The following is a 27596-nucleotide window of genomic DNA, read 5'->3' as shown; positions in this document are numbered from 1 at the left end:
ATCAGTTAATGGTTTTTATTAAATTTCAGTGTTTCATAAAATAAATATGGTATATAATATCAAACAGTGAGAAATAAAGCACAAGCATGAAAAGCATGGTAACAAAAGCTACACTCATGACTGTGTTTAATACTTAGCACTTTAGAAACCATAAAGCCTTTAATTATTTACAAGCAGCAAACTATCTAACATAATTTACAAAGTTGCAGCAGCCTAGTCAAGGAGTACTGGAAGGGGAAAAGTAAAATGGAGAGACCGCAATGGAAGACCTTCACTTTGCTCTATCTAGTCAGCACTTTATTACGTACCCTATTTTCCCCTTATGTACATAACTCTTTATAACTTCCATTATTCTCAGAGCTTAATAATTACACTATAACATCTTGTAGAGCTCAGTTCGTCTCTAAGATGGTGTAGTGCCTTTTGCACTGAAGAGAGACGGATTCAAGTAACACTTCAAATAAAAGTAAACATGTGCAAACCAAAGTTACAAGCCTACATGACCCTCAGGTAGTAGTGTCAAACCGGATGGCGCAGGCGTATGTTAGCAGATTAACTTAGGTAAAAGCTACAGAAACCTACTCTGAAGTCTGGCTGGGGCCACAGATGAGAAATGGGAGTATTAAAAGAATGGAACTGAACTGCAAATATACCCTGGTACCACAGACAAAAACTGAATCTGCTGAAACACAAAGACTTTTAAGGTTATAACTCAAGGTTTAATATTTCAACATGAAAAGAAATCCAAAGCCATTCGACTTATTTGGGCTTCTGAAACAAATGCGAATGTCTCTGCTTAAAAATTGCTTTTAAATGAGAAAAACAAATCAATATATATTAATATCTCACCCAAAATAAAAAACGTAACACACTCTTCATCTTTGAGCATGCTGCTCATTCAGAATAAGGACAGGACAAAGAAAGTAGAATTACATTTCATGATGTAATAAAAACATTAAAATCTGTGATCATTAAGTGCACCATCGTACAGGAGTAGCGTGCTCAGAGTGGAAATGTTCTATACCTACCAGATTCCATCTTTATTAAAGCAAACAGGTCTTTAGGACACTACCTGAAACTGAAATCAGTAATGACTGTGCTCTGTTCAGCTCGCCTTAAGTTTCAGTCAGGCATGTTGCAGCTAGTAGCACCTGTAGTATGCCTCTTCACGATTGTATTCCAGAGATCTTTACATTTGTGAACAACTTGGGTTTTTTATAAAAGACCGGCTTTTGCAATCCTTGCAATGCTTATCCTAAAGAGATACTGCGAGTAAACTCTGTTCTGAGCAGCACAAGTTGGGGGCTTTGTTCAGAAATCTGAGCTGGACTTAACGTTGGCAGTAGATACAGTACAACAAGTTGATGTATTAAACAGTTCCTCAAAAAAGTCCCAAAGGAAGGTTTCCCTAAAGACTGTTTAAAAAACCAAACCAAACCCAAAGCACTTCACCCAAGATCTGTTCAATCCTTCTACTGAAGTTCAGTGCTCGCCAACTTCAAGAGTGACAGGAGAAAGGAGGGAATGAGGTGGAGAGGAAACAGAACTAAATTATTCCCAATTTGTACCGATGAAAAGCTTCAAGTAAAAGGAAATCCACTTGTTAAAGATCTTGCTACATGCACAGTCCCTCATCAGTTGAAAGCCACAGTAGTTAGCATTGGGTGTAACAGCAGATTTATTTATTATTCATAAAAAACACTGGCAATGTTCCTTCATTCTTCGTAACTTGCATCCACGGTTTCTGTTTAGAAGCTTCTTAAAAAATGTCTATGGTTCTGCACATTTCATACCAAACTGGAGGAAAATGGTAAACATGTCTTCTTTCAATGCCATCCCATTCAGCAATCCTCTCCCCAAGAGCTCAGTGTCATTTGCGAGTCTGAGTCTTCTTTGGCACTGCAGGTCGCTTGGCTTGCCACAAGTGGTTATGAATAGTAAGAGCATCCACACTGACAGACATGGTTTTGGCTGGAATCACGTTAAACTGTTTTCTGTCCGAACTGTACTTATAAAGTTTGTCAATCATTTTCTTGGTGATGCTCTTTGGCCCTGTTCCAGTCAGCTTGTAGATTTCTTCAGTGTCAGGATAGTAGCAATAAAGTGCTCTGAACTGGCAGCCAGCATCACGGAACAAAATGATGTAGTGGTTGGCATCACATTTTTCTAGTTCCTGCATTAAAAACAAACATATACATAGATTAATACAGGAGTTTTCACCGTGAACATGTTAAGCTTTAAGTTTTCACATATAGCTGAGTAAGTGTTACAACTATGATTTTCAGCCCTTTTATAAGCTTATGAGTTCAACTCTTAATACAGGATCATGCTTTACACAAGTCCATACAGTCAAGAGAAATAAAGGACCCTCAAAGCAGCTACACTTTAGGGAATGGCATTTGCTATAGCATATCAGTGGGGTTTTGAAATGAGCATTACAAATACATTTCGTTGAGTGCATCAATAACATTGTACTGTACCTCTAATATTGAATTCTTATGCGGTTCATTCACTTTTCCAGCAAGACAGCAATGAGAGATTGCATTGTGAATAATATGTTTGTTTGATTTGCTGCTGGGTTCCTTAAATAATTTTGGACCTAAGAAAGACAAAGAAGTAAAAATTATTTGCTTTACATTTACGAGCATTAAGATTTTCATTCAAAGTGGAAAACAGAAAATCCGCCACAATATCTTAGAGATATTAAGCAGAACAAAATACACCTCAACTTCTCCAAAGTAAGTGTGTCACATGAAATACATCACAGCTTTTTAAGGCCTGCTATTCATCACAAATGCTCAAACTGAAGCAGTCACCTGTGTATTCTGCCACTGAAGCAATAGAAGATGCAGTTGAAGCATTCTCCCAGTCTCTTTCTGTGTTCCTGCTGGGGTTTCTGCTCAGTATTGGTAAGGACTCCATTGATTCAACTCTGGAGGGGGGGTGGAATATAAAAAGTTATAGGACATGATTTTCGTTTGAAAAATGAACCCTCTTAAATGAATTCACCAGTGGCTGGCTCTGAATGGAGCAGGCTATAGTCCCTTCTCCTCCCCCAAACAGCCAGATTCTCCCTGCTCAGTCATCAAAGCGAAATTCTATTCTTCCATTGGGAGAAAACAAAACAATACAGCAAGTTTGTACAGAACATGGGAGTTGGCAGCCACATAAAACAGAAGCTGAATTCACTACTTACTACTGGGCCTCTATGCCAGCAAGCTGAAGCCAACACCACTGAATCCCAACACTATTGAAAAAATACTGAAGTTAAGCTTAGTTTTCTACCTCTGAGACGGCGTCCCGCCGGAGTGCACACTTTCAGGTTCCGTTGTTGCTGCTGAGGCCAATGACAGGCTGGAACCAGACTGAGCACTGCTCAGATTGTCAGCTGCAAAATAAAAGAGAATGTGTGAAATACATTTTGTTAACGTGGGTTTGCGGACTCGGCGAGAGCAAACGAATCACAACTCTTACGTGTGGAAGAACACTTTGTCCCTGAATCACTGTAAGATTCTTCACGATGGACTGACTTGGGCCTGGGTTTTTTGGGCTTGGATTTGGGTTTGCTAAGCCCTTGCTCCTCCAAAATTTGCTGCTGTTTTTTCCTTAGGTATTCTTGCTTGATAAGTTCTCTTCGGGCTTTCTCCTCTTCTTTCCGTATTCGGTCCTCCTCAGCTTTGCGACTAAAGAGCAAACACAGTGTTATATTCAACATATAACACCTCCCCTCCTCCTAAAGATAAAAAGTATTCCTTTCCAGATGTCATTACCGAGCTTCATCTCTTTTCTGTTCAACTTCAGCCTCCAACTGCTGTTTCCGAATCCGAGCCTCCTCAGCCTTGCGCTGCTGCTTCAAGAGGAATGCTGCACGTTTCTTTGCAAGCTCATCCTCTGCTTTCTGTTCATCCTGTAAAAATCAGAGCATTTTAAAGAACAGAAGAGAATATCCTAAGCTGGACATCACAACATTGCTGACGATACCAGGAAGATTTTAGGAAAACATAAGCTGTCACTTTGGGAAATCTTTACATTCTGGTAATTGCTGACTGTAAATCAGAACAGCATTGACCTCTTTGTGGCTCAAGAATAATTGAAGAGAGACAATTTCATTGTTCCCTTAAGTCTGTGAGGAGAAAAAGAAGAGTGTCACCTTCCTCTGACTTGCTCTGAAGCAAGCTTCATCACCACAAAAACTTCAAGAACTGCCAATTACAATGCAACTACCACGTGGGCTAGGACGGACAGCACAAACCACCCCAACATAATGATGATCTCTGAGTCAGTCAGTATATAATCACACTGTATAAAACAAGAAGTTAAATTCGAGAGGACTGAGACATCCCAGCTTGACTTTCTTGAAGGAGAAATTAAAAAAGTATCACCATGTCAGCACATTTAAGGTATTCACAATAATCATTGCTAAGCATAAATTAAGATATCAAACGTTCTGTCAGCAGTTCTGAACTTCAATAGAAGGAGAATGCACATTCCCTAAAATATATCCAACCCAACAAGAAGAAATAGCACTGTCCCAAAAACCCATCAGCTTAACAACAAGCCTTTCTCCAAGCCACTTATGTGTGAAATGAGAAAAATTACTTGCATATATTTTCATTGTGAGCCCTGTACACTACCATTATAAGACAAAACCAAAAGCTGTATGGAAAACAGTCATCTCTTCCAACAGTGCACTGAAGCATCTAATTTTTCACTTGCATCTACAGCCATATAACTAAATGCTCTGTTGGAGCCCTTGAATATTAGGCTGCTTAAAATCTGGGCGCAAATGCCAAAAAAACCCCAGTTCAGACTCCAGCAGGTTTTCCTAGATCCCTGTGTTCTGTCAGAACTCTTTCTTTCAGCTGACACAGGTTCACAGCAGTAAATTCTGCCCTTGTATTCTGTGATTCTTTTGTACTGTATCTCAGAAAAATCTATGGAAAAGAAGAAAAGCAAGGTTAATCCTTGTTCCTAGTAAAGTTAACACGGATTTCATACGTTAAGTCAAACCCGTTTTTCTCCACAAGCAGTTCTTTCCCGATGCAGTTCTTTAAATTCTAATATTGCAACCAAGATGTACTGTGTTCCATCAGAAGACTGAAGATTGAAGTGGACTAAACCACTTCTAATGCTGGGCAAATGTGTAACAATAACCAAACATAGAAAGGTAATATATTTACCTTGAAGAAAAAACCCACACCAGACTTCTGATCACCTTCACTAATCATATCTGTAGAGCTATCTGGGTTTTCAAGTTCTCCTTCATCTGGAGCTTTTAAGTCAGACAAGTCTACTTCAATGAGATTAGCCTTGCTCCTCAGTGGCTCGTCCACTGGGACATTTTCTTTTCCTGAGCCATCAGAAGAATTCAACCCTGTTTCCTTGAAGCTGTTATTCACCTCCTTGCTCATTTCAGAAATAATATTTGCATCTTTGGAGGTGGAGAGAGCAAGTGCCCTTTGATTGCTCTCATCATGAAGTCTATAGGTATCAAAGAAACACTTCTCTTGAGAACCACTCCCATGATCAGGGCTGCTTTCCAGGCCAATTTCTGTTGGTGTCTTTAACAAGCTATTGGATGGAAACGGTCTTAAATGCGGCAGGGTGTCTAGGCTTTGTGTTGGGGTTTTAACACGTGTTGAATTTTGCTGTCTGTCTTTGCTGACTTTCAAATCAGATGGTCTCCCTGACCGAGGGCTCCTTCCTTGGCCAAATCGAGGGGGTTTACGAAGACTGTTCATTCCAGTTGGAGAGAGAGGCTCAACAAAGTGAATGGATGGTTTTACTTTTTGGTCCTGAGAGTTACTCCTGGTTCCCGGTGATGGCACTGTTGGAGATTTCATAAGGAGTTCCTGTTGCTGAGAAATCTTCAGTATAGCCTGCTGAAGTGTACTGATAGTTTCATTCAGTTTCTCGATAGAAAGATCACATTCATTTATATCCACTTCAGTAACATTGTCTTCTAGGAGGGCAACAGAAATAATTTTGCTTTTCTCCAAGTCATGTATAGCAGCAGAGTCTTTTGCTTTATGTTGCTCAGCAAAAACGAGGCTTTCTGGAATTTTTACTTTAGTTAATTCAGGAGAATCATTGAGCATTTCTTCTCTTTCGTCCTCTTTCACAAGAAACTCCTCAGATTTGGAACCCAAAGAAACTTCATCTAAGTCTTCACCATTGTGCCGAGAATATTCCTTTGCAAAATGTTCTGGTTTAAGAGGTTGGGGAGCATCAGGAGATTTCCCCTTTTTAACAACATGCAGGAAAGCTGCCTTGCCTAATTTTAGTCGCTGCCTTGCTGATAAGGCTTCCATCTTCTTCTTCTGAGCTTCTATTGCCCTTCTTTTCTCTTCCAACTGCATATGAAGCTGCACCAATTCAGAAGCTAAAAGATTAACGTTATCTTTATTTTGCCTGTTCGGGCTTTGTTCTCGCTTTTGTTTCCATGTGGTCAGTGGTGCTGGGCAGCTTTCTGATCCATCTGGTGTGGTCTTCTGTGAACTACTTGTGCTGGACTTTGTTTCATAGCTATTAAGTCTCTGAAGCTTTCGTTCAGCAAAGTTGGTCATTCGGACACTCCCACTAGTCATGGACACGCTGCTAACTTGAGATATTGTACTCAAGCATGGGCTGGAACGTCCACTGGCATCATCCTTGTCTTCATGTTCTTTTACCTTCATATCTTCTTGCAGTTTTGCAGATTCTTCCTCACCAATGTATTTAGCAACTATAGGATGGTCATCTATGACTACCAAATCCTGTTCAGCGTCTTCTATGTCTAAGAGATCTGAATCAGAGTCCTGTCTCACCATAGTCCATGTAGTATCCGCAACATGCGAACTGAGACTTTTCACATAACTTACATTGACTTTACTTGCTATGTCATCATCAGATTTAGCAGCATGAAGAAAAAATCCTCCAGTGGATAGTTCCTGAGGAGAAGGATCTAGACTGCTACTAGCCAAAGGCCTGGAAGCTTCTAAACCTCCCTCCACCAGTGCCACTGAATCTGCAGTTGTAGGGTCTGCAACTGGCGTGAAATCAGAACTAGAAATTGGAGTAAAAGTCCTGTTGAGGTCATGCTCACCATGACTGCTATTTGTTTTCTTGCGGATCAAAGACAAGTGTCCTTCATTTAATCTTTTTGTTGTAAAACTCCTTTGTTTCCCTTCCCCACATTCATCCTCTTTGTTGATGATCTGTTTTTCCTTTGCTGGTTTTAGAACAGCAGGCATTAGAGGCTCCAAGTAAAAACTGTCTGGTTTGCTTTCTGAAGTCTCACTATTTGTTTTTGGAGACCATGCAGATGTAACTATGGTGGGCACCCTGGCTGATGCATTCTGCAATTCCACATCAGCACGGTTTGGCCTTTCTTCGGATCTGATTATTGCAATAAGCTCTTCATCCTCATCCTCGATTTCAACATTGTTCAGCAAGCTCTTCCCATTAGTCTTCATGGATGGAGGATGGGGCTGATTTTTTGGAGTTACGTTAACAATGTTTGAAGCAAGGCTGTCTTTGCTGATTGATCTAGCCAGACTAATGCTATCACCAGACCCAGGGTCCACATCAGTACTGGCAGAATGATGAAGAGCAAATGGCGTTGGCTGAGACAGAGGCCTAGAAAAGATAAGAACATTCTACTGATGCTTAAGCACAAAATGTTATAATTTATTCAATTAAGGACTTTGATGAAAACAGTGACAATTTTTGCTTCTTTGAATCCTTTATCAAAAGTGACCAGCAATACTAAACAGCAGCTTAAGATGTATGTTTTTAAACCTTTTCAATTGCAAGCTTAAAACCACTCATCTCTGAAAATGTACATTTATAGAAAACTAAAGGGACTCTCAGGGCAGTTCTAAGGAAGGGGCCCCACAACACTACAGTGCCTGTCACGGTATCCTTTCATTAGGCAGTACTGGAACATTTAAATATATCTGTTACCTGGGTTTCCTATCTGGCCATGTAAGAATTGAACCTCGTGGCTGTCCATCAACACGGGTCAAAGAATTAGAACGATGTCGATGACCTGAAATACATATTTTAAATTAACAGTTTAGAAATGGTCTTTAAACGAGCACTCTTACTTTATATAAGAGCAAACATAATAAACCCTTCCACCAAGAGATGGCAGCAGCAAACAGATTTGCTGAAATAATAACCAAAGACAAAGCCAGCCTGAAAAAAATGTAGTGGAAAGTAACAACATCCACACATCTGACTGTTGGCTTTTCAAAGATCAAACTGTTCAATTTGCCTTCTCTGTCATGCCCCCAACCTTTATAATGTCCTCACTGCCTGTTGTTAGAGCTTAAGAAGTTGGAATGTTTGGTTGGTACCTTAGCTGAGCATCCCTGGGTAAGTATAGGCCCTAGGTTTTCAGTAATACAAAATGTTTAGTGAAAACATATCAATTCCTAGAGTGAGCTGTCATTCTGGATGACAATTGTACTTCCTAAGACTTGGCAAGGGGATTTCTCCTTTCTTTTCACAGAATTTACATTATTAGTGTTAATTTCTTGCACTTGAGATTCTGAGAAATAAGCTCCCTTGTTTGAGAATACCTTTTAATGCAAACAAAGATGATTTACTCAAACTCAACATGCTTACCACCTGGCTGACTGCAGTTTATTTCCACTTTAGCTCATTCAAATATATTAACTTACATCATTTTTATTCATTACTCTATTGACAATGATAGTCATTGCTGGTTGAAATGCAAATTCAAGGTAGACTTACCAGGGCTGTCTTCTCCCTGTAAAGATTTTTGTTGCTTTTGTCTCAAAGGGAGAAGTGGATGGGAAGGGCTAAAAGCAGGGCTTCCTCCTTTGCCACTAAGTCAGAAAAGGAAATTTTCATTACTACTTATATGGCTAGTAAAGATGATCTGCTTGAACAGTTTTCAAGTTTTAACAGCCTTTTTCAAAGCAGAAGTTAGACTAACTTCTCTGCCATGCAATGGTGACATTAATTGATGGGGCTTATTGGCATTTGCCAAACAAAGATCAAACCAGCACGAAGTGCTGCTCTGAATTTGAGAATTGAGAATATTTTAGAGACTCACTGCACACAACTCAAATTCACTCAGTTTGTAGTGAACATTTAGCAGCAGAAGTTATAGGTTATCCAAATGGAAGCATAAATTGAAGATTAGTCTAAAGAACATGAAACCAGACTTACAGATAGTCAGGCTCCTCGGGGTGCAGGTAGTATCTGCTGCAAGCTTCAGAGCCTGCCTGAGCTGTGGGCTGCAACTCTGCTGGACTTGTACTAGCAGGGCTGGCCATGAAACTGCGCTTGGTTGCATTGGAAATGGGAACAGGTGGACGACTGCTCTTCTGCTGCAACACTGCTTTAACTGTGCATATATTTACAACATTAACACAACTTACACTGGTCATCAAAACAGCAAAACAGAACAGAACCTTTACACACTAGAAAGAAAATTTTATGACAATTCTAAAATGAAACTTTAAGCACTACTCTTTATCTAATGTATCTAATGATGAAGTTAGTGCAAAGAAAGCTAGAAGTAAGTAATAGTGGGCTTAGGGAAAAACCTATCTACCTCATTCAAAGCATTAGAACTCAAGTGGATCTAGACCTAACTTTCCTTCTGTTTTTACTGCTTTTGAAGATCCCCAGCAAGCAGAAACAAAACTCCAAAGGAAACACCGCTGTGCAACAGTTCCGCTGTAATGCGAGTATCTTTTAAAAAATAGGCTAACATCCATTAGGAGTTAAAAACTTACCATCTTTTATTTCCTGAATATCTCTTGGTTGTACAAAGTCTGGTTTGACATTCTCAAACCACCAGAAGAGTTCCGCAATGAATACCATAACGTTAGGCTAAAACAGAAACAAAGAAAAAACACACCTCAGTAACAAAACCCTTGTGATTTACCTACATTTTAGTTTTAAAAGTATCCTTCATTATGTTTCTTACCTTTAAAACCAAAGGAGCATACAACATGTCCTCCAATGTGAGGTAAAAGCATTTGTTTAGATATTCATTTGAGAATTCTCTCAAAAGTTGAATATTATAGAGGCTGTCTGCAATTGATGTCACCTCCTTCAAACAAATATCTAGAAAGGTGAAAAAGGTGAGTAAGTAACAACTCTACAATGTTTTTTTAGCAAAGAAACTCGTGTTTGCAATGCTGAAGAGTGACAGTTGCTGAAGAACAGAGAAAGTATTTTAAAATCTAGATTTTATAATGTCAAATTATGTACTCCTACAGAAGAACATGAGGATGATCAGCTAACGCAGTAGTGGACAGGCACTCCTTTTTTATGGTCTACTGAAACCAAGCTTACTTAGTTGAACAAAGAAAGGCATATCACCTAGATATATTAAAGGATTATTTTGTAGTTTGTAATATACAGAGCAGAGCCTTCTAAATGCAGTAAGTAAAAAACCAAAATTGGAGGTTACATTTTAAAATATTCTGAGGCAGATTCCATGTGACCTAACTCTAACTTGCTGTATTCCACTCCTTATTAGATGTGTTGCACTTTCACTTCATAATGTATTTCTAGTTCACCCTTCAAAGATTAAAGAATATTTATCTGTATATTTAAACCTTTATTACATACCATCCAGTTTCATTTGCTCTGGACAATAATAGTGTATGACAGCCAGAAGAGCAGCACCATCGCTACCGTCCTTCATCAAATCTTCAAGCAAAGGGAAGTAAGGGAGTTGCCTGCTTGAAAGATGATCTCTCCGGTAACGCACCTACCAAAAGAAAACAAGTGATCATGTGATGCTAACAAACAGAAAAGAAGAACAAAAAAAAAAGGAATTAGGCATTGAAAACTCTTTACGGTGGATCCTTTATAGCATTCTGCTTTAAGTCAAAAGCAATTTACAAGCTTACTTTTCCCTCAATGGAAGCCAATTCTGCAGAATACGGTGCTTCCCTTTTAATCACTCTCTTGCATCTGGCAGCAATCCATGCCACTGGATTCCTAGCTTCATTCACACATTGTAACTTATTGCAAGCAATTTAAGTCAAAATCCTTCCACAGAGATGCATGAATGCAGCAGATCCAAAGAAAGAGACACCGATAACTACATGAAAACAGTTAAAGCTTGGGAAAAAACAAAACAAAAACACAGCAAAAGATAATTCAGGCGGGCTAGTGATTTCTCATACATTACCTACATCCACAGACTTGTCAGTCCACAGACAGCAAAGTTCTCTCAGAGATATTCAGAACATGGTATGTCTGGCAAGCCAGCACACAATATGAACATCGTGCAAAAGAAAAGAACACGGCCTTTTCCAAAAAGCAAGGGGAGCAAATAGAGCCTTTAATTCAACGGCAAAACTCTCCTTGATTTCACTACAGATCAGAATCAAACTCTTGCGCAAACCATCCCCCAGCCCTCACAGAATTTGGAGCATAGCTGAAGAGCAGCTAATGCCAGTCAACTAAAGAACAAATCTTGGCATTGCTTCTTGCAATTTGTGCAAGAAAAGTTTTAGTGTTGATGTTCACTAAGCACCCACATGCTGGCTAGGCTGGAAGGTTGTGTCTAAGCTCAAGCAGCAAAGCAGTTGGGCAAGCAAAAGAACTACAGACTACAGAGGCTAGCAGAAATACCTTACAGCGTTGGGAAAAGACTCCTTTTACACATTAGTGCATTAATATCACTTAGCATTTAACAAACTATCTTAACTGATGTGCTGATATACAGAGAAGGTATTTAGCTGTCAGAGGCAAGCTGGATTTTATCAATGGGATCACAGACTTCCCAGGACAACCTGGGAAAGCTCTACACAAACACACACGTATCCCATGTGTCAATGTAGGATAGCACAGGCTGAGAAAAAAATCTGTTCAAAGGAAAAGTCACACTCAGAGCATTAAGCAGCAGTCAATTTATTTTGCACAACTATAAAGATGTTATTTTAAGCTTCCCTGGCAAAGGCAAGTAACTCTAAAAGCTACCTCTATATGTTAATGCTATTTTCCTGTCCTTTTACCAGGTGCAAGCTACTTTTTTTTTCCCCAGCCTGAAGCACTCCACAAATATGTAATGGAATGTGAATCATACTGTACCACACGAGCATATTCCACTGGTTCCAGCATGCAGTGCGATAGGGCATGCATCAGATCGGGCTTACACAAAAAGAAATGGTGAGACACACGATGGTGGTTATTCAAACAAGAAACAAATCAACGGCATTAGCAACATCCATTATGCACTGGAAATGTAGTCATTAAGACTGATAAAATAAGTATGCACACTAAGGTGAACTGGTTAGCTTAAAAGGTTCAGCAGTTATGCACTTAGATGAAGGAAGCATAATAAGGACAAACTTCAGAACTTTAATTCCTCCTGTGTTTAAAGTAGATAAAAATAATTCCTTTCCAATAGGCTTAAATGGAATTTAAACTAACTACAGTCAATACTGAGAACTAGAATTCCTTGTTTATTTTAGCTTTGGTGAAAAAAGCATGAATTTATCATCAGAGTTTTTGTATGGATTTAAATTAATTCCTTATTTCTCTCTCAGTTATTTTTCTCTTAATCATCCAGTCTTTCACACTGAAAATTCTGAATTCTTTCTTGTATTCTGAGTTTTGTGGTTTCTTCCCTCCCCTCCACCCACACATACAATGTATGCCATTTGTATGCATTAAAGTGCAGAAGTGGGGGCTACTGGAATAGAGACAACTTTAAAAAATAAATAGATCACAAAAGAAAAACTATGGAAGTGACACAGTCTGACAGCTACTATGGATACTTCTACATCTGTCAGTAAACCAGTATAACCTCAGCGGTAGTGGACTAGCAGCGAGATAGCCTCTATTTACTCCTTCCCTTACCACCAACTTGGTCAATGACACCCTTGCAAGTCATTTCCATTCCTGTAGCTTCTTCTACTCTCACCCAGTTGTCTCTGAACAAAACACAAACCTGCTCAGCTTCCTCGACAGGCTATCAAGTATCTGCCTCAAATACAGATGTGGCCTTTAAGCACACTAGAATGTAAGTGATAAGCACTAGGTCAATACTTCACTATACACAGGTCATTAAAGGAGGCTGGAAGACAAGTTTTATTAGCCTGCAGATCTCCACTTGCAATTCCTTTATTTTAGGTATTTCAAGTTTTAACTGCAGTCCATACATTTGGTTCAAGCAAATAAAGGAGTAAAAGGCAGAGGAGTGGGACTGAGCAGAAACTGTGCCAGATCACACTTGCCTTTTCCAAGCACACAGCTCTTTGGAACTCACAAAGAGACAACAGCTCTCATCTTCCCAGGGAGAAAATGAAAACACCAACTCCAAGTGCAGGGAAAGGGTAGCGAAGCTAAGGAAAGCAAAGGAACAAATCTCTACAAGTATCATAGAATAGAATCATAGAATAGTTAGGGTTGGAAAGGACCTCAAGATCATCCAGTTCCAACCCCCCTGCCATGGGCAGGGACACCTCACACTAAACCATCCCACCCAAGGCTTCATCCAACCTGGCCTTGAACACCGCCAGGGATGGAGCACTCACAACCTCCCTGGGCAACCCATTCCAGTGCCTCACCACCCTAACAGGAAAGAATTTCCTCCTTAGATCCAATCTAAACTTCCCCTGTTTCAGTTTGAACCCGTTACCCCTTGTCCTGTCACTACAGTCCCTGATGAAGAGCTCCTCCCCAGCATCCCTATAGGCCCCCTTCAGGTACTGGAAGGCTGCTCTGAGGTCTCCCCACAGCCTTCTCTTCTCCAGGCTGAACAGCCCCAACTTTCTCAGCCTGTCTTCATACGGGAGGTGCTCCAGTCCCCTGATCATCCACGTGGCCCTCCTCTGGACTTGTTCCAACAGTTCCATGTCCTTTTTATGTTGAGGACACCAGAACTGCACACAATGCTCCAGGTGAGGTCTCACAAGAGAACCAAGAAACTCAGCCAAAAGGAAGCAGGCTTGTGTACCAGAGGTAAAATTTGACTGTTTTTTTCTGTGTATCTAGCGGAATTGATATTCCATTTCACATGTCACTGTACAGAAAATAAGTATTTTCTTCTGATATGTACACGGCCTTTCCTCCTCCCATTATGGCAGCATTTATTCAGCAAACAACTCCAGCAACTATCGTAAGGGATCCAAACTGGTTTGTCAAATCTTCTACCCCCACCTCAAGTGTTCTAGTTTCGACAGATTTACAAACCTGTGCAAGCCTTATTTAATGAGCTCCTGCAAAGATCTGAGTATCTGAACTATGGATTCAAAGATTAAACAACCATTTAAACCGACCAGCTTTTATATCACCTTAGTGCTGTGATCAATTGCCTACTTACAACAATAGTAAATGCAACCATTTCAACTGTTAATTTTCTAGCTTTTTGTTGCTACTCCGTATCACTCACTCCTGCACTGTGCTAACAATTTTGAAGTGATTATGCTGTATGCTGTACAGTATGCAAAAACCATGTTATGGAAACTAAGCCTGATGATCCAAAAGCTTACAGGTGTTTTTTCAAAGACCATCTAAGAAGCATTGTAATGGAAGCAAACACTCTGAAGAAAGTTAAAAAGCCATGATTTTGTGGATGACAACTGGTGTAAAAGTAGTTCACTTACAGGTACTAATTTCCAATACCATTTGGAAGGAGACTGCTCAGGAAGCAAGGAAAGGAATGTAGGAATAGGAAAGGAACATCAGCAATGCAAGTTAAAAGCAGTAATACTTAAATGCACTTCAGCAATAAACACTTTCATATTTTAGAGTGGTTGTAGCCTAGAAATTTGGATTTAAAAATATTAAAATGAGACCCAAAAGTCAACAGAATCAAATAGTTAAAGGGATGCTCAGACTGTGCATCAACTTGTAAATGAAACAGCTCTTTAGTTCCTTATTGTTGAAGAATATTTTACATAAAAAAGCACATGAAAAACCTTTGCCACTGACACAAAAGTTAAATCACTTGTGCCTTGTTCATGTGTCACACTTTAATCCCCTCTACACAGCAATGCCAATTTGAGGGAAGAACATAGCAGCCTTTTTTAAGGCTTCATTAAATCATAAATTGGGAGCTCAGTTATCACACAGTATATTTGAGAAAGATCTGGTTTGCATTCTCCAGAAATGAAAGTGTTCTTATTTTGCAATGTTAGTGCATTGTGATATAATTTCTAGGGAAAAGGGTGGAAAAAAACTACAAACACATATAACATTTGAATGCCAAGAGTATGCTTACGAGATAGAACTTGAATAAGCCTCTGAATACACATTAGACAATTAACCCATGCAAAATGAATATGTCCCAAGAGCTTTCAAAATATATAACATATATTTTGTGCTGTGAAAGCTGAGTCATATTTATTACCCATGTAAAGTTGATACAAGTTATTTTAAGTTGAAGCAAGTTGGTTTTGTCCAACTGAAACTTAAAAGGAAGTCAGAAGATACCAGTGGCTTGAGAAGTAAGGAAGGGCACTGATGATAGACAGAGAACAAACTGCATGCACAAAACCTGAGCAGTATCGAGGACTGGACACCTCCTGTTTCTCTAACAAAAAAACTATTGAGATATTTATATTTAAATCCATTAACCATCAAAAAAAAAACAAAAGTCACAACTGAAGACAAATTTGGGTTACCTTTTGGTGTCCTGGACTTTCCATTAGCTGCTGTTTTAATTTAATCTCTTTCTCTGTGATCTCTCTCATTTTAAGGTTCACCTAAAAGGGCAGCGAATAGGAAAGATATTAAAATACATCTGAACACATTTCAAGAAGTTTTCTTCTTCTTCCCCTTACTCAATAGTCAATTCATTCTACAAACATAGAAAGTTCATAGAATAATGTGTTAGAACAGTTTTCAAGACCAACTCACTTATTAGCAGTAGCTATAATCACAAGGGAATCCTGGGTTTGTAAAGGAGATACTGTTGCCACTCAAAAGGGTTTTAGTAGCAACCTCTACCCTTTGCAAAGTTTCAGTATTTCTGTTAAATGTATTCAAGTTAGTCAGAATTAAGTCTATCCTGTTATTTAACATGAAACAATGCTTCACCTAAAAAAAAAATCCCAAACCTCATAGCAGCTTGTCTAAAAATAAAGAACCCAATTTCTTCATATTCCTAATTTAGTTCTTAATAATCTTCTATGTTTCAAAATTTGCCTTGAAAAATTTACCAGCTTTATTACAGCATCCCTAAGAAGAAGAAACTGCCTTTCCCTGCTAGTCTGATTCTCCTTCCCAATGCTTACAGAAACCTTAGGAAGCAAAGCCTGAAGATGAAATTAGAATATGTTGCAATATTAAGGGAATCAAGTACCATTAATAATAATCTGTATCAGTGGAATATTATACCCAGCCACCACTGGACTTCAGGTAACAATGCAGTAATTAAGGCAGTTCTCTTCACCTGAATTGGAAAAGGTGATAAAACTACCCAGGTAAGGCAGATGGAAGGAAGACACCTTTGGAGAGATCTTAAAAGTAACAAGAAGAAACAGACAAGTTTCTCAAAGTAAATTTACCTTGTTAATCCAGAAAACCATTGCATCCTCCAAATCATAGGGCAGTTCTTTTGAGGCACTGAATGTAGAGAAACGCTTGACACTAGCGACCACCTTTTCAATGCTGATCATTTCTACAGTATAGGCCATCATCAGAGCATCAATCATTGCCATATGAGAACTCTAAAAGAAAAAAACAATGAGCATTTAAAAAGAAAATCCTTTAAAAACATTATATATTCTAACTGCATTTAAAATGAAAGATTCCTGAGGTTAGTGACCTAGAAATGAAAAGCCCTTCGTTCCATTAACTATTTTAGACAGTGTTAAATAAAAAGAAGATGATTAGGTGGATTTAATTAAGCTAACCATTTTGATTGGTGCACAGCCCAGATCAGATTCAGACACAGGTGTATCATCACTCTCCATGACGTAAATCCCTTTCCGAGACAGAGCCTGGATCACCGACTGGTGTCCCTGCAGAGCAGCCACCTGATCGCCCTTCAGGATGAGGCTGCAGACACGGCAGTACAGCTCGCTGGACAGCAGCAGCTTGATGACGGGTGGTTTAATGTGTTCTTGCTCATATTGATCAATGTAAAATGGGTCCTTCAGCTCCTCTGGGACGTTATCTGGAACAACAAAGATGTTTCAATAAGAGGCACCAGCTATAAACAGAAGTAAATGTTTTTAGTTTAATTCAAAGGCAGTGTATGAACAGAAAAAAATACAAGCACAAAAAAACCCCAAACATAGGTAAGTCTGGAGTTTCATATTGCAAATGGTTTTCAACAGGTCTTTGTCCTTAAACTTTAATTAAGTAAAGCACACAGAATTGGCTCCTGACATACCCATCTTCAGGAGAAATCCTATACATCACCCGTTTGCTTCCTCAAGAGACTAGAGTCCTTTCCAAGCACGCACTTCAACATGGACACAACTTCCTCTACACACTCTAATGGTCTCCTAGAATAAGACCCAGCCTACTCAGCATGATACACTATCACTTCTACTGATGAGTGCAGAGTATTTTGTTATTTGGAATTATAAATCATTTACTTAACTCACAGACTAAAATGCTCTGTGTATCAGAGAGGCAAAGTTTATATCTCACCAAAGCAAAATGTACAGCTACTTCAAGCAATATCCCAAAGCATCTGTGCGAAGCAGTTAAATGACTGCAAGGCTCGGCCACCAATTCTCAAACTGGCAAAGAAAACTAAGCCACCCATTTCTTGGTTCTAAACTTCTTCTCCACCAGTTTCTAACCCTCACAAAGACTTACACCGTGGCTGCTCATCAGCACAGCTTCACAGCTGGCAGGAAAGAGAGGCACCACCACCAACGAATATTCTGATCACTCTACACATGCCCAAGACATTCTGAATCCATACCTTGCTAGTTGATGTGCTGCCAACATTAAAGGTTGTGACACTACAGCACATGGCAAATGTCAATGGATCACAACAGCAGCAGGTAGAAGAAATGCTGTTGTGAGCAATAGTTTCTTGGTATTATTGAAAAGACATAAACCAAGTTAAAAATAGATATAGCCCAAAATAAATGTTTCTACTCATCCTCAGTAATCAGACTAGAAGCTATTGATCTTTATAATAGCCTGGCAGTAATAATGAGTGTCTTCAACTCCAGGAAGAACACTTTCTAGCCTCAAGTGTGTTGTCTTAACAGCAGCCCAACATTTCATCATTTCCAAACATCAGACTCTATCTTATGCTATCCAGTCACTCTGAAGATCTTCCCCTGAAGTCACTTCAACTGTTCATTTAAATATGTACATCCCCAGTTAAAAGAATTATTAATTTGGCAGTGTGTTTACTTTTCATTCAGCTCATTTGCAGAATAATTAAATCTCCCCATTCAAAAAACCCCTCCCACCCATAGCCTATCTTTGAACTGCAAAACGAGCCACACAGGATTTGTGTAGTGCAGAGCACTTAATGCTCATGAAGAAGAGAAACTGAGACAGAATGTTACCAGTTACACAAGCCAGAATACAGCTTAGATAAAAACATGCAATAAACCAGTGTTGGTGTAACAGCTCTGACTGCCACTCAGGCATACAGCACCACCACCACTGCTTTTCAAAACGGTAAGCTCTTTGAAGCTCTTTAAGATTGCTATTTTTCCTTTATGTGACACTGACTGCTGTGATACACACACCATCTACCAAAGACGGTTGGAAGAGACACAATAAAACCCCAGTGGCACCACGGAAGTAGCATTTGTTAATGTGGGTGTCCATTTTTAGTAAAATAGAGAATAAATTCAAACATTTTTAATCTTCTTAACATTAGTCAACCTGACCTAAAATCAAAGGCTGTTGAAAGCTAATTCCATTTAATGGTCATTGTCATTTCCAGGAGAACTAGAGTTTCCATTTCTAAAGACTGAGGAAAGATCCAAAAATCAAAAGGTAAAGCAGCTCACAGAATTCAACATTTCAGCTTCCTCACAAGCAGCTGAACCTTTAACAGTCAAAGATACATTGCTTTTGACTAAAATGACTTGTGAAAGGGAATAACAGGACAGTAGCTCATGAAATATCCATGAAGTAGTACACTTCTGGCAAGAGCATTAGCACCACTCCAAGTTTTAAAGGCTTTTTTAAGACAAAAAGAAAAACGCAAATTCAAGATGTCTGGAATCTGAAGTACTCGGATGAGGGTTTAGTGGGAACATCTGCCCTCCACCAGCTCCACAGACCCCTGCTGAGCAGGCTAACCAAGGTGACTGTCTGAAACTGCGCTGCAACGCTGGACAAAGAACCCTGAAGCTCCACCAACGCGTGCGCTGTCCACAAAGCCCACTGCACCAGCAGACACCTCATTCTGCATTTTCTTCAGGTCCCTCTTCCACAAGGTAGACTGTTGATTTTATAGACTGTACCTACAAAAAGCTTTCTCTCCAACACTAACATACCCCCGACGATACAACCTATCGGATCGGGCTCTTTACACACGCTAATGAAACAGAAAAGGCTACTGGAAGACGAAGCTCAGCTCCCTGTGTGACAGGGGCAGTAAGACCTCAAACATGAATTTTCATTTAAACTAGCAATATTTTAATGATTTTAAAAGCCTTTTCTAGCAATAAATGGATCTAGGTCTTAATGATGAGATTCCATGTCACAGAAATCCATACATTTTTTAAAAATAAATAATACATCTTGTATATTGGCTGCTGGTCTTTAGTCTGAGTGTCCGGCCAATAGATCTTGAGATCTTTTTCTTCTATACTAAAGAAATCTCTAACTTCATGTGTCTGACCTCCATATAATGGCTTAAAGACTGAATGGATTTTGACTGATCAGGATTAAAGATGGGTGAGGATAACTTCTAGTACCAGGATAATTTGAATACCATCATAAGAAGTTCTTCATAAACATTAATCCTCCCATAATAGCAACTTATTTCACTGTGAACACTTGCCCAGTTTTATATTCTACCTTAGTGTACTCAACACTTCCGCCTGCTAAATTTGCCTATGTGAGACAGAAAGGAACAGTTTCGTAACTCATCTGATGCCCTGACTAAAGGCCCACAGAAAATTTAAGGTATATAAAACACATTCACATATTAACTTTATTTAAGTAATATTCCAGTTTACTTCCTACTGGACATAATCACACTATGCACTGCTCGTTTCAACAACCCGCTATGGATACACAAGCAGTCACCAGCATCATGGAGAGCTTTTCTCCCCAGTTTTTATGGATCAGACAAACTCCAACCATGTCATATGCTTTTTGCTTGCCTTGCTACAGAACATGTCAATGCTCTTCTTGAGGACAATGTCCCTGTCTTTCCAAGCCCCAGTTCCTATAAGCATCTTTTTCAACACCTTGCTTTCATGACCTATAACTGAACTTACAGGTTAGAAAAATTCCATTCATTAATGGAATATACATTTATGCTTTGGAATTTGAAAAAAAAAAAAATAAAAATCCAACACCCCCCCCCCAACTTCTGAGCAATTAACTTCCAAGCTGTAGCTACACACATTTCTGCTGAAGCAGTTTAACAGCAAACCAAAACCAATTAAGCCATATAAAAAGGTCTTTTATGTTACTATTCCATCTTATCAAAAAGCTTGCAAACACCTTCTGTTTTTCCTTATGTGCCTTCAGAGTTATTATCCCAGGAAAAATGTTTGCATCAACTTCAACGCAAGCTTTACAGCTGCCAGTTTTAGACAAACTGAGGTGCTCAAAAGACATAAAGCTTAAGAACTACCAGTGGGTTTATACCCGATAATCAGATCTGTGAAGGCATTGGTCATTAATTCAGTTTGTCTAAGGTTCTGTTGAAGAATTTACCATGCTACGCTCACTATCAGAGCTGACCGGATCTCTTTCGCACATGGACTTTATGTAAATTTCATTACCCAGTTGCATCCAGTCAGCTTCTTCTAGAGCAAAATGCTTATTTTTGCTGTTTCCCACACTTAAAAAAGCAAAGTAATGACATATTTTTTCCAGATTTTAGCAGCATAAACTCATGTGTTCTTGCCCCACTGGAGAGACATCTCTACCAGCTATTTTTATGAGATGAGGACTCAAAACTAAGCCATCATAATTCCTCACAAAGCGATTCTTTTGGTCTGCTCTGTCATATCGATGAGTTCTAGTCTCTCCAAATGATGTCAGTTTTAAGTATAAATCATTGCGTACAACAGAGTTTAGAGGATTACAAAAACAACTTCACTTGTAAACATCAAAGACAATTATTGCCAAATCCTCCTCTCCTCGCTTTAGGGTATCATCTCACTGACACAAGCCTGTTCAAAGACAACTACCTGATTATGATTTCCTAAAGAAAAACACAGCAATCGGAACAAATTTGACTTGTCCCTTGAACTGGAGAAGTGGATACACCCCAGATCTTATTTTACCTCCAGAAGCACGAAGAACTGGTTTCACATGGAAAGAGAGCCAAAGCATCCTGGTAAACAGAATGGAGCTTATTCAAATTCTGAGCAGGATTTCATTAGTATCAGTATCTGTTCACAGAATTATTTAGTACTGCATGGATGTCCTCTAGCTGCAGATCGTGAGCAGAAGCTCCATATTCTCAGCAACTAAGACCATCTGCATTATACTAAAAGCATTCTTTGTTGGCTCTCATTGCAGAACTGTACTATACTGCTATAACACTACACGTGAACATTTACATACAACAGGCAGGAAAAACATGCTAAAGACTTTGTACACCGCTGGTGAGAGTGACCGCACTCTCATTATCATATCTTTTGATCAAGCATAAAGCCACAAACCTGGATGAAGCAGAAGAGACAGAGTAATAATTACGGAATTCTTCACCCCTGTAAACTTCACACAAGTAATATTCAGTGTTCATGAAATGGCATTATTAAAGAAACTAATGTTTAACTGTCAAACATCTGCAAATTATAACAACTTGCTTAAATGTATTTTTACCATAGACCTGAAGAAGCACGGATCCCAGGAATTCAGGCAATTTAGCCCAGGAAACATGCTCACCCTCTACCAATCGGTAAATGTGGGTAGCTATTACAGTACTGTAAAACCTTCTTTAACAGGTAAGTATTAAGTACTTCAAAGACCAAAAAAAGCCACAACTTGCATTTCTCCTATAACGTATTACATTAGTCCTTCACTCTCCTGCCTGTATCTTGCCAAAGGTCTTGGGCTAATGTTAGCATTAAGTCTGGAAACAATGTAAAGCTCCTTGGTGTAGTAAGTAAAACCCACCAAGTCCATTTTGAAGAATCCAAATTTTAGACAGATTTAAAGAAGCAACAACATTTGTTATCAAAAGGGTAGCAAACAGCCCACTTGCTCCCAGCAAGCTGCAACACTTAAAAACCTCCCATATACTCCTTCCATATCTAAATTTTAATATTATAACCATGATGGTGGGAAATGATTTCCATGCATAGATTAATGCTGTACTAACTGAATCTGCTGAGAGATCAATTTTCTCATTGCCATTAACTATTTTTCCATGTTGTACCAAATGAAAACACACTGGTTTTGTTCACCCTGACTGCTGCTACTCAGAGCCCAAAGAGGACAGTGGCACCAAAGGACCAGGTCTGATCCCCGCAGCTCAGCCCTGTACAGTGCATGGTCCTGTTACCACTTGGCAATCTGGTTCATTCCACTGACTGTGAAAGAGTGCTCTCTCCCACGGACAGCTTGCCAAGCCTCTCTAAGCCTCCCACACTCACCTCCTGTGAACTGAAGTTCCAGAAACTCAGTGGCACCCTTGCTCCTCGGTCACTTAAACGTAATGAATTGTATTTTCACACTGCTGCAGAATTCCTTAAAGTGCATGTTTGGTTCTAATCAAGGTTTGCTGATGAAAAAGATCATTCTGTTCTAATTAAACTCTATTCCCTCAAACTACCGTCTCAGCTAAATGGACTTTATAATCTTTCAAGAGTATAGGAGGTTTCCAGATCCATGTACTGGATGACACTGACTGAGAAAACTTCTTCCTCACAGCATCCTTCCCTGCTGTCCTCTGGAATTCAGACAAGCAGTTGTAAGACCTCCCTCTGGAGTCCATCTGTAACAACCAGGCATCCATCACATACAGAAGGAGCTATGGGCTTCCAGAAACAAAGCATCCAGCCCAATTCCTATGCAAGAAGAGGGGTTGCCTCACTAGCACGATTTGTGTTGGAAAGAGAAGGTAGCTGTGCTCAGTTGTTTGGCTACCAACATTCTCTCTTTTCATGGCCAGAAGGGGAAAAAAGGAGGAATGCATCATCAAATGAAGTACAGCCCAAACTAGGACTTCAACTCCAAATTACTTGTCATGCATGCTCTCAGTAATTTGTCCTTGAGAAAACAAAGAAAGCATAAAGAATTTTCCTGGTTAAGGGCCAGCTTAGATGTGGAGAATTCAAATATCCTTTCATGTAAATAGAAATAACAGTTTCAGGTAAAACCTGCAGCGATGAATGACTTCTAGTAACAGTCTACACCAGAATCCAGTTCCTGTTTTTGACTATTCCCACACTTCACCATGAGTTTAGCCTTATGCAGATGAAAGTGAAATCCAGGATATGCACCAGCATTTGAAAGATTCAGGCACAAAATTATGTCAATTTGTACACACTAATTCGAAATCTAACATTTCAGACAAACACTCTTTACTTAGCCATTTGAAAGCAGTTATGGAAACCCTATCAGATAAGAACTACTCCAGAACATGAGTGTTTAAACAAAGAAGCATTTTTTTCCATCAAACTGAATTGCTTGGTAGCTGCCCAAGACTCACTGAGCAACATCCAGTACATTAAAACAAAAACATAACCCTAAGAGATGACAAGTATTAAGTTCAAATATTAGTCAAAATTATAACCACATACAAAACCTTTTTAAACCCATCTATCTATGAATTAAAGAGGCTTATAAATGTCTAAGTATTTTGCAGGGCTATTCCAGAAGTAATGCTAAAGTGCCTAAGCAGACTTGCTGTTAACAGGTCCAAGAGGTACAGACACAATCTTGAGTTCTGGAGCCCCAGAAGACAGCACCAAGAAACACAAGGCCACGAAGCTTTCTCTACAGCACAGGATCCATGCCAGTCTATTCTAGTTTAGGATTAGCTTTCTTTCGAAACAAAGTCATAACATAAATAGTGTGTCTCCATGGTTAGAATATCCATTTTATCTCTGATCACTAAAAAAGTCTTCAGGAAACGTGACAAACAATTCCAGTCACCGAAAAATATTTACATGAGGAAATGCCTGCTAAGTTTTTTAAGTTATCAGTGGTTTACTAACACCCTCACAAAATTCCCACATTTTTTAAATGCAATCTCATAAACGTTTGGTGGTTTTTTTGGTCTCTTGTTGCTTGTAATGAAATACCTTTGCTAACACTAAACATTATAACCCCATGATTTTCTGCTTTCTCCACAACCAACATGATGAGAACACTGACAGAGCTGGAAATATTAAAAAATAGAAGAATTTAGAAAAATATGCCACCAAGGCTTAATGTTTCACTGCAAGAATGGGCCGCTTTAGGCTTGTCGCAAAGTAAGCTAGTGCTAAGCCATTAAGCATATTATGAGTTTGGCGAATTAGACTTAGATTAACAGGGCTACCTCATTTTCCAAAACAAGATTCTGCACGTTTTTATTATACATTTTCTGCTGGATAAACAAAACCTATTAGTATTCCACCTTATTTCTTCATAATGAAGCTACTTAAACTCAAGAAGCATCTAGTAACAATAATCCAGAATAGGCACACACATCTAGTGCAAAACAAAAAAGCAGATTTCGGTAGATGCCAGGAAAATACTAATGGAAGTCCAAGAATCTTATTTTTCCAGGTTTGACTGTAAAGGCTTATGACAACAGAAGGGAAAGATGAACTCTATCACCTATTCCCTGCTGTTTAATGTCACAGAACATAAACTGTACCTGCTCATTTAACATTTCTTTTACATAAAAGAACATTGCTGATCATAAATAGATTTATTTTTAGCTCATTTTGAAACCAAAACCACAATCTGACCAAACTCAAAAGTCTTAACTGAGCACACCAAGGGTGTCAAGGTCCTAGCATCCACTGGCCAAGATGACTAGCCAAGGAAGCACACTAAAGCTTTCACAGCTTGGAGGGGCTTGGGGCCTGCAAGCAGCAACATACAGCTCTGTGGAAGAAAGCCTGTGAGGCTAAAATGAGGATTTAAACAATTTGAGGTCTGAACTCTTCACAAGGGCAATCTGCGAGTGTTCACCATTACGTTTGCTGATTCAGGGCATCTCACACAGTGCCATTATTTCTGTCGAAGATGACAGGAAACACACAGCGTTACAAAGAACTGTCATATTATTGTTATTTAAAACAAAGGTGATTTAAACCCAATTTAATTACTTCTGGAATGGCAGGGGAGACACAATAAACAAGAACAAAACCAAGAATGACTTTCTGACAGACATGATCTTACCTATTCCGTAGGCTTTAGCACAGATCCATTGTAGATTAGCAGCTATTTTTGCTCTGGCTGAATCATAGAGCTCCAAAGGGACAACCTCAACTGCACTATCTGCCAGGGCATCCATTTTTCTTCTGGTACTATCTCCACCCACACGAACATCAACATCCACCATCTAAAACAAAACAAAAGGCAGTGGACTTTTACACGAGCCCTTTCTCTCACTGCATTTCCGAAACCACGGAGGACAGGAGCTGGCTGAATGGGATGGCGGGCACACGTTATGCCAGGCACAATACGGTGGGATGAACACCACAGGCCCGACATCCTTCAGGGATATTCACCGAAAGAGCTTGTTTAGCGATTTTAAATCCACTCGGAAATCAAAAGGCATCCGAGGCCGGAGCGAGCATCCCTGCCTGTGGAAGGCAGGGATTTGCGCACAGCGAGCCCTCAGCCAAGGCTACGACCTAGCGAAAGAAGAAAGGAGCGGCCCCGTCACCTGCCCGACCGCTGCAATAAAGACAGGCCGGGGCGCTGCCGCCCCCCCCACCGCTCCCGCAGGCCCCGCTCCGCCGCCCCCCGCCGCTGAACAATGCGGGCAGGTACCGCGGCCCCCGCCCGCCCCGGGGCAGCACCTGGGGCTCCTTCCCTCGCCTCGGCCGGACGAAGCAGCAGAGGTTCCTCGCCCGCACCCCCATCCCCGCGCCGCTCGCCCCGCCGCAGGAGGGCAGGGGGCCGGCGGCTTCCCCCTCCCCGCCGCGGCCCAGCCCGCATCCCCGCCCCCACCCGGGAGGAGGAGGAGAGAGAGGAGAAGGAGGAGGGAGAGGGGCGCAGCCCACCCGGCGCCGGGAGCCAGCTCCGCGCACGGCAGCCGCCGAGCCCCCGCCGCCGCCGCTCCCCCCTCACGCCCGCCCGCCGCGGCCTACAGGCCCCGCCGCCTCACCTTGCCGCGCTACCGCTGCCTCATCCCCGCGGCGGGGGGGGCGCGCCGGGGAGGGCCGGGGGTACCGCGGCGGCGCCCCGGCAGAGCGCCGAGGGGAGGGGGGGAGGCTCGGCGGGACGGGGACGGGACCGGAGCCGGTGCAGGAGGGAGAGAGGGAAAGGGAGGGAGAGGGAGGAGGAGGAGGGACGGAGCCGCCGGGCCGGGGCTGCCGCCGCCGCCGCCGCCGCCGCTCGGGACCGCGCGCGCGCGCATGCGCCCGCCTCGCGCGCGCGCTCCTGCTCCCTCTCCCCCCTCCTCCTCCTCAGCCCGGCCGGGGCGGCGCGCGCCCGAGCGGGGAGAGGAGGCGGGGCCCCGGTCCCGCGCGCGCCGGGCTGCGCGCGTGTGCGTGCGCGTGTGTCAGCACTGCGCAGGCGCGCGGCTCGGCCGCCCGCGGCCATCGCTAGGCAACGGTTGCCGGGGGAACCGGGACCGGCGCTCGGAGCCCGCCCGCCCGCCCTCCCCTCACGGCCCCGGGGCAGGGCATGGCGCGGCCCCGGCCCGGGCGAGCCCGCACGGCCCCGGGCAGGCACAGAAGCCCCGGGCCCGCCCCCGGGGAGGGGGGGAGGGAGGGCTCCCAGCCGCCTCCCCCGGTGTTGACTCCGTGCTGCGGCCTCCTTGCCTGGTTACAGGTTCACCGGGGTCCGCCATGAACGGCTGAGGGACCTGCGGGGTTCAGATGGAGAAGAGAAGGCTCAGGGGGACCTGATGGCTCCCTACAGCTGCCTGACAGGAGGATGGAGCCAGGAGGGGCTGGGCTCTGCTCCCAAGGAACAAGGGATGGGACAAGAGGAACCGGCCTCAAGCTGCACCAGGGCAGGGTTAGATGGAGCTGAGGAACAATTCCTGCCCCAGAGGGTGCTCAGGCATTGGAACAGGCTGCCCAGGGCAGGGCTGCAGGCACCGGCCCTGCAAGTGCTCACACACCGTGGAGACGAGGCCTCAGTGCCATGGGGCAGGGGTGGCCTTGGCAGTGCTGGGAATGGTTGGACTGGATGGGCTTAAAGGGCTTTCCCAATGCGATTGATTCTGTGATGATGGAGAAGGGGCCTTCCTGGCTAAAAGCAGGGTGAACAATGAGACAGGCTCGAGCTGCTTCCCCCACTGCCTTGCACAGCCCATCTGCCAGCCACGCTGACAAGACATGGGCTGACAATCAGCAGTATCACGAATAATTCCCCTC

The 27596-nt window shown here is 41.5% G+C and overlaps 1 protein-coding gene across 2 annotated transcripts; it reads right to left on the bottom strand.

The window, feature by feature from the left end:
* Positions 1 to 26555, bottom strand: CAMSAP1 (calmodulin regulated spectrin associated protein 1). 2 transcript variants are annotated; one of them, XM_065695557.1, is made up of 18 exons: positions 26378 to 26555; positions 25444 to 25606; positions 16842 to 17104; positions 16494 to 16655; positions 15609 to 15689; positions 10597 to 10738; positions 9947 to 10086; positions 9753 to 9849; positions 9181 to 9358; positions 8740 to 8834; positions 7945 to 8029; positions 5181 to 7617; positions 3771 to 3907; positions 3475 to 3683; positions 3286 to 3388; positions 2817 to 2932; positions 2481 to 2599; positions 1 to 2173 (listed from the first exon to the last, which is right to left on the bottom strand). In XM_065695557.1, exons 2-18 carry the CDS (start codon positions 25604 to 25606, stop codon positions 1871 to 1873), a joined length of 4830 nt encoding a protein of 1609 aa, XP_065551629.1. In that variant the 5' UTR covers positions 26378 to 26555; the 3' UTR covers positions 1 to 1870. The 2 variants fall into 2 exon arrangements, with proteins under 2 accessions (XP_065551629.1, XP_065551630.1); XM_065695558.1 differs by lacking the exon at positions 26378 to 26555 and adding an exon at positions 26070 to 26119.
* Positions 26556 to 27596: the final 1041 nt, after the last annotated feature.

The sequence above is a fragment of the Lathamus discolor genome, chromosome 15 (genome assembly GCF_037157495.1).
Source record: "Lathamus discolor isolate bLatDis1 chromosome 15, bLatDis1.hap1, whole genome shotgun sequence".
NCBI classification, from domain to species: Eukaryota; Metazoa; Chordata; class Aves; order Psittaciformes; family Psittacidae; genus Lathamus; species Lathamus discolor.
This window is presented reverse-complemented; position numbering and strand designations above follow the sequence as displayed.

Coding starts and splice junctions, on each gene's coding strand:
- CAMSAP1 (XM_065695557.1), bottom strand. CDS start 25,606: ATGGTGGATGTTGATGTTCGTGTGGGTGGAGATAGTACCAGAAGAAAA. Junction 16,656..16,841: donor GCTGTGCACCAATCAAAATG/GTTAGCTTAATT, acceptor TTTTTCTTTTAG/AGTTCTCATATGGCAATGAT. Junction 8,030..8,739: donor ACAGGGAGAAGACAGCCCTG/GTAAGTCTACCT, acceptor TATGTATTTCAG/GTCATCGACATCGTTCTAAT.